At 34.3% G+C, this 14,098-nt stretch overlaps 3 protein-coding genes across 3 annotated transcripts; 1 reads left to right on the forward strand and 2 right to left on the reverse strand.

The window, feature by feature from the left end:
• Positions 1-106: 106 nt before the first annotated feature.
• LOC145190391 (heat shock 70 kDa protein-like) lies at positions 107-3,000 on the reverse strand. The gene is made up of 4 exons (XM_080067236.2): positions 2,571-3,000; positions 2,364-2,437; positions 598-2,094; positions 107-459 (listed from the first exon to the last, which is right to left on the reverse strand). Exons 1-4 carry the CDS (start codon positions 2,773-2,775, stop codon positions 253-255), a joined length of 1,983 nt encoding a protein of 660 aa, XP_079923362.2. The 5' UTR covers positions 2,776-3,000; the 3' UTR covers positions 107-252.
• A 4,272-nt stretch (positions 3,001-7,272) lies between these two features.
• LOC145190390 (heat shock 70 kDa protein-like) lies at positions 7,273-10,164 on the forward strand. Its single transcript, XM_080067235.2, has 4 exons — positions 7,273-7,552; positions 7,686-7,759; positions 8,029-9,525; positions 9,664-10,164. Exons 1-4 carry the CDS (start codon positions 7,348-7,350, stop codon positions 9,868-9,870), a joined length of 1,983 nt encoding a protein of 660 aa, XP_079923361.2. The 5' UTR covers positions 7,273-7,347; the 3' UTR covers positions 9,871-10,164.
• A 1,760-nt stretch (positions 10,165-11,924) lies between these two features.
• On the reverse strand, positions 11,925-13,384 carry LOC145190516 (uncharacterized). Its single transcript, XM_090089622.1, has one exon. The coding sequence runs from the start codon at positions 13,333-13,335 to the stop codon at positions 12,010-12,012; it is 1,326 nt and encodes a 441-aa protein (XP_089945748.1). The 5' UTR covers positions 13,336-13,384; the 3' UTR covers positions 11,925-12,009.
• Positions 13,385-14,098: the final 714 nt, after the last annotated feature.

Here is a 14,098-nt window from a genome sequence, read left to right on the forward strand (position 1 = left end):
CTAGTTAAATATGTAGAAAGGTATATTTTAGCGCTTTAAGTCACTCGCCTTTTCATGTATACACATCCATTATTCTGATAAAAGACAATTTAAGAAATACAAAACGTTGTCTATAAAATTTGTCTAAATTTCACAAAACTATTGTCATAGTACAAAATTTTTTCCCTAAAATTCATTTTCTAAAATAAATTAAGGTTTCTGCTATGAACATTATTTTTAAAAAAATATAAAACTATTTATAAAAGTCTGAACTTAATCAACTTCTTCAATGGTTGGTCCACCTGAGCTACCAGTGTTAGGAGCAGCACCGCCACCTGGAAAACCACCAGGCATGCCTCCAGGAAAACCACCGGGCATACCTCCTGGAGCACCGCCTGCTTGGTAGAGCTTAGTAATGATTGGTGCACAGACCTTCTCCAGTTCCTTCTGTTTGTGCTCAAACTCTTCTTTCTCAGCAGTCTAAACACCCAATGAAAAAGTGTTAGAAAGTAAATAGAAAGTAAACAACCAAACAGCATAAAATTGTACGCTTAAGACTGTTAACCCTAGGCTCTTTACAACTAAATCAATAGAGTGAACAGTTTGAAAACTGCTTACTTGATTGCGATCCACCCACTCCACTGTTTCGTTGCACTTCTGCAGTATAGTTTTCTTGTCTTCTTCGCTGATCTTGTCCTTCACTTTGTCATCCTCCACAGTTTGCTTCATGTTGTAGCAATAGCTCTCTAAAGAGTTCTTTGCTTGAACCTTGTCTCGTTGAGCTTCGTCGTCAGCTTTGTATTTCTCAGCTTCTTGAACCATTCTCTCAATGTCTTCTTTGGAGAGACGACCTTTGTCGTTTGTGATGGTGATCTTGTTCTCCTTTCCTGTGCTCTTGTCCAATGCAGACACGTTCAGAATGCCATTAGCATCAACATCAAAAGTCACCTCTATTTGAGGGACACCTCTTGGAGCTGGGGGAATTCCAGAGAGCTCAAACTTGCCAAGCAGGTTGTTGTGTGCTGTCATGCTCCTTTCTCCTTCAAAGACTTGAATCAAAACCCCAGGTTGATTGTCTGAGTAGGTGGTGAATGTCTGAGAGTACTTTGTGGGAACTGTTGTGTTGCGCTTGATCAGTGCTGTGAACACTCCACCAGCTGTTTCAATACCTAGCGACAGTGGAGCAACATCGAGAAGCAGCAAGTCTTGAACAGCTTCATGCTTGTCTCCGCTCAGAATGGCAGCTTGGACTGCAGCACCATATGCAACAGCCTCGTCAGGGTTGATGGACTTGTTCAGCTCCTTACCGTTGAAGAAGTCTTGCAACAAGCTTTGGACCTTTGGAATACGAGTTGAACCACCGACCAATACGACTTCATGAATGTCTGACTTGGAAAAGTTTTGACCGTTGCTGTTTTTCCCAGCATCTCTGATGGCATCTGCAACTGGAGTCAACGTGCCTCTGAACATATCAATACACAACTCTTCAAAACGAGCTCTGGTGATAGATGTATAAAAGTCAATACCATCAAACAGAGAGTCTATTTCAACACTAGCTTGAGTACTGGCAGAGAGTGTTCTCTTGGCTCGTTCACATGCTGTCCTCAAACGTCTAAGTGCACGCTTGTTGCCTGAAATATCTTTTTTGTGTTTTCTCTTAAACTCATCTACAAAGTGGTTGACCAGACGGTTATCAAAATCTTCTCCACCAAGGTGAGTGTCACCTGCAGTGGATTTTACTTCAAATATACCGTCCTCTATTGCAAGAATGGAGACATCAAAAGTACCACCTCCCAAATCAAAGATCAGAACGTTTTTCTCTGCACCAACTTTTTTGTCCAAACCATAAGCAATTGCAGCAGCAGTGGGTTCATTGATGATGCGCAGAACATTTAGCCCAGCAATAACACCAGCATCTTTTGTGGCTTGACGTTGAGAATCATTGAAGTATGCAGGAACTGTGATGACAACATCTTGAACTTTCTTTCCTAGGTAGGCATCAGCAACTTCTTTCATTTTTAGTAAAACCATAGATGAGATTTCTTCAGGGAAAAAAGACTTGGTTTCCCCTTTGAACTCCACCTGAATCTTAGGTCGGCCACCTTCATCAATGACCTAGAATGAGTTAAAGGTATTTTGGTCACAAAAACTGGCTGCACTTATCAATTTTACAAATCTGTCATACAGGAATTAGTGTAGGCTTTGGAATTCTCTTACACTTAATTACACTACAAAAACATTTTTATCAAGTATTAAAACCCTATTCAAATTAGGAATAAACTTTTTGTGTTAGTAACAGTGTTAGTAACAGTAGGGTGTTAGGTAACAGCAGTAAAAGTGTTAAGTAACAGGTCTTAGATTAGGAAAAACCGAACCGAACTTACTGTAAAAGGCCAATGTTTTCTGTCTGAAGTGACTGAAGCATCGTTGAATTTTCGTCCAATAAGTCGCTTAGCATCTAAAAAGGTTTAATTTCAAGATTAACTTTAAAAAAAAAAAGTAAGAAAATCAAGTCTCAAGACTGAAGTCTGTAAGTAAGTTTTTTTGAACTAGGCTCTAGATTTTTAGATGAAAACAAAAAATTTACAAACCGAAGACTGTGTTAGAAGGATTGATCGCTACTTGATTTTTAGCAGCATCTCCGATAAGTCTTTCAGTATCAGTAAATGCAACGTAACTGGGGGTAGTACGGTTTCCTTGCTCGTTAGCAATTATTTCAACTTTACCATGTTGGAAAACACCTACACAAGAATACGTTGTACCAAGATCTATACCAATCGCTGGTGCTTTAGACATTCTCTATTCACCTAATGTGTTATATAAATAGTGCAGGTCAATTATTTTGTCCTCGTAGGGTTAGAGTGAATCAGCCTATCTACATACTTGAAGCAAGTTTACTTATATCAGTTTTTAAGTTTTGTAATTGTAACTAAACAGGGGGTTATTAGTAATTTTATATTTGCTATTTTAAACTGTAACAGTTATATTGAGCAATTATTTAAATCAAAATAATTTTTTATTAGTTTTTTTAAATAGGATTTAGAGCTTAAATATTTTATTACTTTAAGTTTTTATAAGTTTTTTTTTTAATTATTTAGAAAACCTCCCGTGTGTGAATTATTCTAGAAACTTCTTTAAAATTCCTCATGGTACTAAATACTTAGTTGTCAAGGCGATTCTTTCTAGGCTTTTCTAGTCGTTGTTCACAGGCTTTAAACTTTTTATAAGCACTTTTTTGTTTACATTCTATCTTTACAATTTAAATACACTTGTCTCAAAAGTCATTTAAAGTTTTAAAGAATGAAATTGTTGAAGCAAAATTTTTTGTATGTTTTATAGTATTTAAATTATTCATTAGTAGTACTTTTTTTAGCCAATTTTTTCAAAGGAAAACAAAGAGGCCAGTTAAAGTTTCAGAAATGTTATCTTTGGAGTTGTTCGACTATTCCTGATCTCCTGGAAAAAGTAGAAGAAAAAGAAAAGAAAAAAGGTAAAGGAGAAGAAGACCAAGAAGTAATTGTAATTATAAAAGAACTAGATATAATCTAAGTTGATCTTCAAAGTCTCAAAGTTTTGAAGATTTATCATATTCTTTTAACTTCCCTAAATAGCAATTATATAGTAAGGTTTAATTTATCACTGAGAAATAAGATACAAAAATACTCATTGAATGTTTGATGTAAAAACTTCTTCTGGGGTATTTATATTGATGTGGTACCATCCCTGGCACTAACCCCCACCCCCCAAAAAAATCATTAATTCTAAATTCTATACAATATAAATAAATGGATTAAAACTTGCTTTTTGGTTTGGCCTTTAGTTCTTTTAACGACTCCTTGATCTTCCTAATCCTGATTCTTTGATTGTGGCGAAACGCCGTCCTTTCATGTGTTTTTTTCAGTTTTGGGAATAAGAAAAAGATGCCGGGGGGGGGGGGGGCGCAAGTGCGGTGAATATGGCCGCTGAGGCATGATTACAGTGTTGCTTTCGGCGAAAAAGCTACGAACAAGCAATGATGTATGAGCAGGTGTTGTGATGCAAAATTCATGAATTTTTTTACCCGATCGTCTTCTTCATATTGCTTCACGCATAACTTGTAGGCAATATTCCTTTTTGACTGTATAATAGTGTAACAAAAACTCATGGTGCACTACGCAATTGTACTCAAAGAAAACAGTGAGAGAAACCTTCCAAGTTGATCAAACCTGGCGTGCCTTCGTTGGCCTTCTGGCCGCTTCCTTTCGGATGACTAAGCTTCTCACTAATTACAATCCTTTTTTTGAAAATCTAAATGTCATTGACGTTATTCAACAGCTCCTGAGCAATTCTCATGCGAAGATTCTTTTGGTCAAAGTTTAGCGATATCCCCAAAACTCTCCAAAAAAATGTATGGCATGAGCCAACCGATATGTCAACATTCTCAGCAACTACTGTAATATTGATTTAACAGTTCTTCATAATAATTTTATTCGCTACTTCAATTAGGGTTGGTCGTAGGCAACAGGGGGCTCCGATGCCATTAAAACTTTAGGCTTTGTAATAATACGCATATTAGTAACAACCTGAGTCAAGAATATGCCATTTTCATTCTCTGGAGATTGATTGACGACTTCGCTGTCTACTGTTTGTAAAGATCCACTTGGAATTTCTTCTGCAGCAAAATTATCAAAGGTAATTTTAATATACTTATTTAGAGCACTTTTCAGAAGGAAAATTGTTTCAAGACTTTGTTTCTTTTCAGAGCACCAGGTTCATATTTTCAAATCCTACGAATGGCCATTCTACCCACAATCTGCACTTTCTGTAAGGAGTTTGTTACTAGCGTTAAGTTTATTTACTAACTTTTTCTTTTACCACTTTTATCTCGTATTTCCTGATTACACTCAGTACTGCATTAAAACATCAATAAACCGACATTTTTACTAATGGTAGCAATTTATAAGGAATCCGGTGTGGCCACACCTATTTCACTAAACTTTGGTCTTTTGTTTGGAAATTGCAAAAATATATATATATATATATATATATATATTAATAATAACAATAAATTTCATTTTTTGTTCTACTGTAAAAAAATAGGGCCCCCAAAAAAATTTCGGAAAAAAGCAACATTTGCACCCCCCTTTTACCAGCTCTGGCTTCTATGTTTTCATGGGTTATTGACGTGCTAGGGCTTCCAGGGCTGTCAAGTTCATTAACATCTTCTTGATTTCGCCAGGCATCCCAAGCCACGTTTAACCTTTACATCTGTCAAAAGCAAGCTAAAAAAGCAATATGGCTGATCATCTCAACATATGTGGAGAACATGTATACCACTTAAACAAAAAAAAAAAAAAAAAAATTGAGAACCGAATGTAAATAGTCTGCCAAAGGTCATCGTGCCTTACAGACAGAGAAGAGCCAGAGAATGATAAATAATAAACAGACAGGTAATAGAGTAAAAAAACGCCGAAATAATGTCGAATTGATATTAGTTTCATACGTTGTTCTCTTGTTAATATTATCTATCCAACGTTTTTTTTTAAATAAATTTAAATAATTTTGGATGAGAATTAAGTAAGTGAGAATACGATTAAATTATATTTAATTGCAGTAACTGCTAATCGCTTAAAGAAATATTTTATTTGTATATTTGTATATGCCATATACAAGTATATACATAACTTTGTTGTATTTTAAAAGTAACTTGCTGAAACACGACTTTTTACAGCATTATGCAGTATTTTTGTGATATCTTTTTTATGTTGTGGCGTCAAGAATGTAACAGTGACAGGTTATGGTCATATTTGATGAAAAAAAACCATAGTTAAGTAATTGTTATTATTTATTTCTTGAATGGTCTAAACAGTCAAGCGGCTGTAGTTTAATCCATGAAAATTTAATCCATATCTACAAAACCAATCAATACATGACTATCATAAATTATAAGTATCATAACTTATAATTCATAATTATATAAAATAAGTTATACTGACAGCCATCCTTTGAACATCGGATATGCTTTATAAAAAGTTTTAAGTACAGTCGAAAGTTTTTTGCTGTCATCCGCCCTAATGGATGAGCTAAACTTAAACTTGCTGGTGGAGCATTTTTATCATCACATTTTTAATATCAACTCTTAAAAATATCAAAGTTGGCTGTAAGAAATGTGTTCGCTGCACAGCATGAAGAAACAAGTGTATTATGCTCTGCTGATGTTATGAGCATCAATTCAAAACACTTATTAACGAGCAATCTTCGTTGATAAACCACGATGCGATCTGAGTGATGAAATTAATCATTCAAACAACAACTTCTCTTCCTAATTAAAATATTTGTATAAATATACATATATAATATATATCGATATATATTGGTATACCGATTTATACAATATATATCAACATGTATCGATATATATTGATATATATCAATATATTTTGATATACATTCGGTATATATCGATATGCACTCAGCTAATTATTTAGTTTGTATTATTATTATTTATATTATTATTATTATTATTATTATTATTATTATTATTATTATTGTTATTATTTTTTTATTATTATTATTTTATTATTATCATTATTATATATGAAACTGAATAAACATTTATCTGTAATGTGAGATAAACAGCGAAGTAAGGTGGCCTATCTCTTAAAAATAAAAGTTCAGACAAATTTTATCATAATTTTGTGAGAAGAATTAAATAAATAATCGAGTCTAAGAATGAAAATAATGGTCCAAAGTCTTGCTCAACAGCTCATACAATGACGTCATTGGCATATGTAAAGGTTGTGAAGTTTCGAAACAAAACGGCAACCTTTTCGCGGCATTTAAATTTGAAACGAGTACAACGAATTATGCTGTTGCTGCCATTGGAGCTGTCGTATTACATATTTTTTAAAAATATATATAAGAAAATATTTTATAAGTTAAATCTTTTACTATTGATAAAGAAAATAACCTGTAAAAAGTCAACTTGTTAAGATAATTTATGAATTGAATTGGATTTTACCCCCTTTCTAAAGAGAAATTTTACCAAAGAATGATCTAGAAGTTTTTACTTATGTTCATTTATCGGGAACTTTATGTCAAAAGGTATTCAAAGTGAATTTCAATTTTATAATCTAGAATTTAATATAAATAAATATATTTAAGTTTTATGAAAGAGAATCAGATAACTAACTGCTATCTTTTTAATTTTATAATTGCTTTTTCTTGTTCAGAAACATATATAATGGTTTTGTTCCTTGACATGAACCCCCGTCATAGTTTGCTTATATAAAAAAAGTTCCTTTCGCCATGTTCCTCTCTACTTGAATATTCTCTGTCGAAAGGCTGACTGTGACTAACGCCTACCAAGAATAAAAAGAGAAAGTGAAAATGTCTAAAGCACCAGCGATTGGTATAGATCTTGGTACAACGTATTCTTGTGTAGGTGTTTTCCAACATGGTAAAGTTGAAATAATTGCTAACGAGCAAGGAAACCGTACTACCCCCAGTTACGTTGCATTTACTGATACTGAAAGACTTATCGGAGATGCTGCTAAAAATCAAGTAGCGATCAATCCTTCTAACACAGTCTTCGGTTTGTAAATTTTTTGTTTTCATCTAAAAATCTAGAGCCTAGTTCAAAAAAACTTACTTACAGACTTCAGTCTTGAGACTTGATTTTCTTACTTTTTTTTTTTAAAGTTAATCTTGAAATTAAACCTTTTTAGATGCTAAGCGACTTATTGGACGAAAATTCAACGATGCTTCAGTCACTTCAGACAGAAAACATTGGCCTTTTACAGTAAGTTCGGTTCGGTTTTTCCTAATCTAAGACCTGTTACTTAACACTTTTACTGCTGTTACCTAACACCCTACTGTTACTAACACTGTTACTAACACAAAAAGTTTATTCCTAATTTGAATAGGGTTTTAATACTTGATAAAAATGTTTTTGTAGTGTAATTAAGTGTAAGAGAATTCCAAAGCCTACACTAATTCCTGTATGACAGATTTGTAAAATTGATAAGTGCAGCCAGTTTTTGTGACCAAAATACCTTTAACTCATTCTAGGTCATTGATGAAGGTGGCCGACCTAAGATTCAGGTGGAGTTCAAAGGGGAAACCAAGTCTTTTTTCCCTGAAGAAATCTCATCTATGGTTTTACTAAAAATGAAAGAAGTTGCTGATGCCTACCTAGGAAAGAAAGTTCAAGATGTTGTCATCACAGTTCCTGCATACTTCAATGATTCTCAACGTCAAGCCACAAAAGATGCTGGTGTTATTGCTGGGCTAAATGTTCTGCGCATCATCAATGAACCCACTGCTGCTGCAATTGCTTATGGTTTGGACAAAAAAGTTGGTGCAGAGAAAAACGTTCTGATCTTTGATTTGGGAGGTGGTACTTTTGATGTCTCCATTCTTGCAATAGAGGACGGTATATTTGAAGTAAAATCCACTGCAGGTGACACTCACCTTGGTGGAGAAGATTTTGATAACCGTCTGGTCAACCACTTTGTAGATGAGTTTAAGAGAAAACACAAAAAAGATATTTCAGGCAACAAGCGTGCACTTAGACGTTTGAGGACAGCATGTGAACGAGCCAAGAGAACACTCTCTGCCAGTACTCAAGCTAGTGTTGAAATAGACTCTCTGTTTGATGGTATTGACTTTTATACATCTATCACCAGAGCTCGTTTTGAAGAGTTGTGTATTGATATGTTCAGAGGCACGTTGACTCCAGTTGCAGATGCCATCAGAGATGCTGGGAAAAACAGCAACGGTCAAAACTTTTCCAAGTCAGACATTCATGAAGTCGTATTGGTCGGTGGTTCAACTCGTATTCCAAAGGTCCAAAGCTTGTTGCAAGACTTCTTCAACGGTAAGGAGCTGAACAAGTCCATCAACCCTGACGAGGCTGTTGCATATGGTGCTGCAGTCCAAGCTGCCATTCTGAGCGGAGACAAGCATGAAGCTGTTCAAGACTTGCTGCTTCTCGATGTTGCTCCACTGTCGCTAGGTATTGAAACAGCTGGTGGAGTGTTCACAGCACTGATCAAGCGCAACACAACAGTTCCCACAAAGTACTCTCAGACATTCACCACCTACTCAGACAATCAACCTGGGGTTTTGATTCAAGTCTTTGAAGGAGAAAGGAGCATGACAGCACACAACAACCTGCTTGGCAAGTTTGAGCTCTCTGGAATTCCCCCAGCTCCAAGAGGTGTCCCTCAAATAGAGGTGACTTTTGATGTTGATGCTAATGGCATTCTGAACGTGTCTGCATTGGACAAGAGCACAGGAAAGGAGAACAAGATCACCATCACAAACGACAAAGGTCGTCTCTCCAAAGAAGACATTGAGAGAATGGTTCAAGAAGCTGAGAAATACAAAGCTGACGACGAAGCTCAACGAGACAAGGTTCAAGCAAAGAACTCTTTAGAGAGCTATTGCTACAACATGAAGCAAACTGTGGAGGATGACAAAGTGAAGGACAAGATCAGCGAAGAAGACAAGAAAACTATACTGCAGAAGTGCAACGAAACAGTGGAGTGGGTGGATCGCAATCAAGTAAGCAGTTTTCAAACTGTTCACTCTATTGATTTAGTTGTAAAGAGCCTAGGGTTAACAGTCTTAAGCGTACAATTTTATGCTGTTTGGTTGTTTACTTTCTATTTACTTTCTAACACTTTTTCATTGGGTGTTTAGACTGCTGAGAAAGAAGAGTTTGAGCACAAACAGAAGGAACTGGAGAAGGTCTGTGCACCAATCATTACTAAGCTCTACCAAGCAGGCGGTGCTCCAGGAGGTATGCCCGGTGGTTTTCCTGGAGGCATGCCTGGTGGTTTTCCAGGTGGCGGTGCTGCTCCTAACACTGGTAGCTCAGGTGGACCAACCATTGAAGAAGTTGACTAATTTCTCATGCTTTAAAAGTTGTCATGTTTTTACTTGTTCAGTGTTACTCCATTTGAATAAGTAAAATATTTTTTATCAATGTTCGAAATCCTGTTGATATTTTATGTCATGCTCTCCTGTTGTAAATTTAAATCTAATACACAATTGCAAGCACTGTTTTTATTTAAATAGTTTGCTGTGCTAATTTCCTATTAGCATTTTAAAGCTTTAATGTGGTTTCACAAACTAAAAATATTTTATCTCAATATGGTATATGTAATTCATTTTGACAAAATAAAATATGCTCAAGTAAAACTGATGTTTTGGAATTCGGGAAAACTCTGAAATCTGTAGCCTTCAAATCTCTTTCCCTTTGTACATTGATGCAAATTTGCATTTGAATACTTATTCAACTGAGGCCTACATGTGTATATTCCTACCCTTCCTAGACATCTAGCCCAATGCAATATTGATTTGTATTGGAAGTAAAGTAATTTAAACTTTTTGAGGCACTGAACTGTTTTGAATACTCTCTTTTAATTAATGGAACTGCGCGGTAGTGAAGTTATAGTCAGCCACAAACTGTAGTTCTTACTCCCTAATATGAACGAAGGACCAAAACCCTATCTTCCTAAATTTAACTACGAATGTTGCTACATCTGTACGAGATCAATGAAGTTAACACATGGATGTGAAATACTCCTTTGCAATTCGACCAACTCTAGATCAGCTATCAAATCTGTACTCTCTTTCCCAATTTACTCGTACAGTTTGCATACGGATGTACAGAATTAGATGCTTATGCTCTTATTAGAGAGTGTATGCTCTGATTAAAAATCTCTGAACATCTAGTGTTCTTTGTTTAATTCTTGGTGAGGACATACAGAATAAATCAATTGGCACATTCTCCAGCCATGTCAAAGACAGAAGTTTCAGTCTGAATTTATCTAATAACTACTATGCCATAATTATGGGAAATACTGCTTTATAACTTATTGCTGAAGAGCAACTACCGAAGAATTGGACTGTTAGTTTATAATCTTAAATCTACTTGTGATTTTGTGTGCGTTTCTTTGTAACAACAAACTTGATACTCCTAACAGTATTACTCTTATGCAATCTCCGTTTCTATTCATCTAACTTCTCAAAAGAATTCAGTACGTCTGCATAAGAGCATTTAATTCCGGGGACCATTACGCGATGGTCCTTAAACTTTCCTTCAATCGTGCCCTGTTCTTCATCTGTATTTCGTTATGCTTCTGAAAAAAAATCAGAGACAGTTACAAAAAAGCATGTGTTAAAATATAAGTAAAAGCTAAAGTTCAGATTTCTCCTCTGGATGGGCAATTCATTCTAGAAAAATTGAACATAGTAATTCTATTTATGTCTTTCTGTTTCAATGTGTTCAATACTGAAGATTAACAGGATATCTACTTGTAGACATTAAGCAGATGCGTTTGATGTATAAGATACATGAAAACGAAAATTATGCCAAATGATTGTCCTTACGACAGGAGCGTTAAATCAAGAGTTTAAAAGCAACGTAGTGTCAACACTAAGGTGTACTCTAATTCAGCGTTTCGTAGATTCCAATAAAGCAAACTCACTATTTAAACACTTTCTAAAAATGTTGAAAGAGTATTACCTATAACGCTTTATCAATTCTTATTATGAAAATATTGCATCAGAGATTTTTCCGCAGAGCACTCGATAAAAAGGGAAAATTAAAGGTTTTCTAGAAATTACTTCAACCGTCAGTTTTAATTGGTCATTTGAAATTACTGCAACGTCAGTTTTAATTGGTTATTTGAGAGACTACAAATTTTAACGCGAGTTCAAGATTCGAAGAAATCGGAGTTAATGAATCCCAACCTGAATGAATGTGCCAAAAGTGTTGATAATGCTAAACTAACAGTTTACAAGCATTAAAGTTAATTGCATAAATATTTTGTGAAAAAAAAATTTTTTTTGGACGGAAATTTATTTTTTTGTAACCTTTTTTCAAAATTTGTGATTTAATTGATGTTTGCAAATCAATCCTAGCATAATCAAAAAAAAAAAAAAGCACCACCATATTGAAAAACCATAGTAACAACAATAATTTCAGTTTAAATAACAATTACAAAGATCAATAAGAATCAGTAAAATAAAAATACGAGTTTACATTCGCAAAGCATCAAATATGGAGGGTCTTTTGCTCTGCAGTGTTTCACAAGGAAACAAACCAACAGGTGGAAAGCACATTTCCTGTGAAAATGAAGGAATTGGTTTATGATAAATAGACTTAATCTTTATATCGGGTGTAGGAATCGGAGATTCAAAGAGATTAACACAGTCATAAGCAGTTTCAATATTGTTAAAATCATCGGAACTCATGCTATTAAACAACATTGAACTTCTTGGTGAAGTATGGCGTGCTCGACGGTGGTGCTCTACATCGTTTAAACTAAGATTGTCAATATGCGGTGTACTAACGTAAAGCAAATTTTTGGAATTTGCTAAAGGATCATATAAAACATAAGTCTTAGGCACGTGTTGATGTTTTCCGTTTGAATTTTCTTTCTCGAGAAAATATTCCTTTATTAATGGTATATGGTGAAATGAACGCATATCAGGATGGTCAACCGATAAGGTTTCTTCTAACTGCATAACCGGACTGCCGACCTTATTTGAGTGAGGTAGATTTGAAAAACTAAAGTCTGCTGAGTTTTTCGTTGATTCAATGAAGCCATCAGAAGAAGAAGGACATTGCAATTTCTCATTGATTTCGGAGGAACTAATTTTTATCGTAGGACAAATAAGTGGCTTTTTGTTTGTGAGATAGCGTTTTTGGGTCTTCTCGTTAATTGGTTTTTTAACTACTAAAGGGCTAGAGGTGTTAACTAAACTCTTTTTTATAGAATGATTCTTTTTGTTGACAGGATTATATGAAAAAATACATGGCTGAACAGCCTGTTTCGCCCTTTGTATAGCCAAATCATCTTCATAGGTTAAAACTGATTTTTTTTCGGTTTTGTGTTCTGTTGAAGGCCTAACTATTACACAACTTTTGATGAGGTGCTGCAGCCGATTTATAATTGATAACAAAAAATTTTGAGAATTTACGATAACTGCTTTATTTACTAAACTCATAATTTTTTTAAGTCGTTGTTTGGCAACATAAGGGAAATAGCTCAAGACAATATCGTTGTTAAGTTCACTGTATTTAAGAATCACAATCCTCAAATTTGTGCCAACTAGCATAGTAAAAAGTCTGCGAAATTGTGTATTTATTAGCGACTTTTCGTTGATAAAAACCAATATGGCACAGTCAGTACCACTCCTTGCCAAATCTCTGTACACATTTTTTTCATTTGTGAACCAGGTATTACAAAAAGCTGACAAATCTTTTGCTGCAACTAAGAGCTTTTCTAAATCTGAATCATATTGACAATCCTCTGATACTAAAGTAAGCAGTGTCAGTTGATTCCTCAGCAACTTTGACATATTTAAGACAGCGCAATCTAAATCTCATTATATATCTAAATATATATATATATATATATATATATATATATATATATATATATATATATATATGTATATATATGTTTAAATTGTCTTAAAAAAAATAATATATTACAATATTATTACGATAAAATTATTCAATTGTTTGTAAATTCAAAAGCAAACGTCTTGTTTAGATTATAATGACTCATCGATACTCTGATGTAAATAAAACCACATCAGAAAAAATCTAAAATAGGGCAGATTTTAAAATTTCATTTCGTATCAAAGAAGACTGACGATGGGTAATCAATAGCCTACCAGAGCGAGAAATAAAATGTGAATTCTTTGCTAACAATAAATAAGTACTGAGTTTTTTTCTTTATAAAACTCTAAAAGTAATTTAAAAAAATGTTTTTCCGGTGAAAAAAATTCTTTTTAAATCAACTCATTACCAGGCCCTCATATAATTTTCAACGTGCAGATGTCTCTTTTGTTGGAACCAATCAATATAACCATGAAAAGCTGTTATGCGATAGCTTTAGAAGTTTATTTTTATTTTACTATTTAAATTTAAACGACAAATCTCTTTAGATCTAAGATACGAGAAAGAAAGTTTAAAAAAAGACGAACAGTTCTCACTGAATCTCTGATTGTGACGGTTGCTTTGCAGCGTACTGGCCATTTTTTCAATCATCAAAGATTCATAGAGAATAACAACTAACTTTTATTCCGTCAGTATTTTTTCTATTTAAACTCTTAA

Source organism: Hydra viridissima, unplaced genomic scaffold (assembly GCF_058129835.1).
Source record: "Hydra viridissima isolate aposymbiotic clone 2 unplaced genomic scaffold, HvirCarnegie_v1 scaffold_6, whole genome shotgun sequence".
In the NCBI taxonomy this organism is placed as follows: domain Eukaryota; kingdom Metazoa; phylum Cnidaria; class Hydrozoa; order Anthoathecata; family Hydridae; genus Hydra; species Hydra viridissima.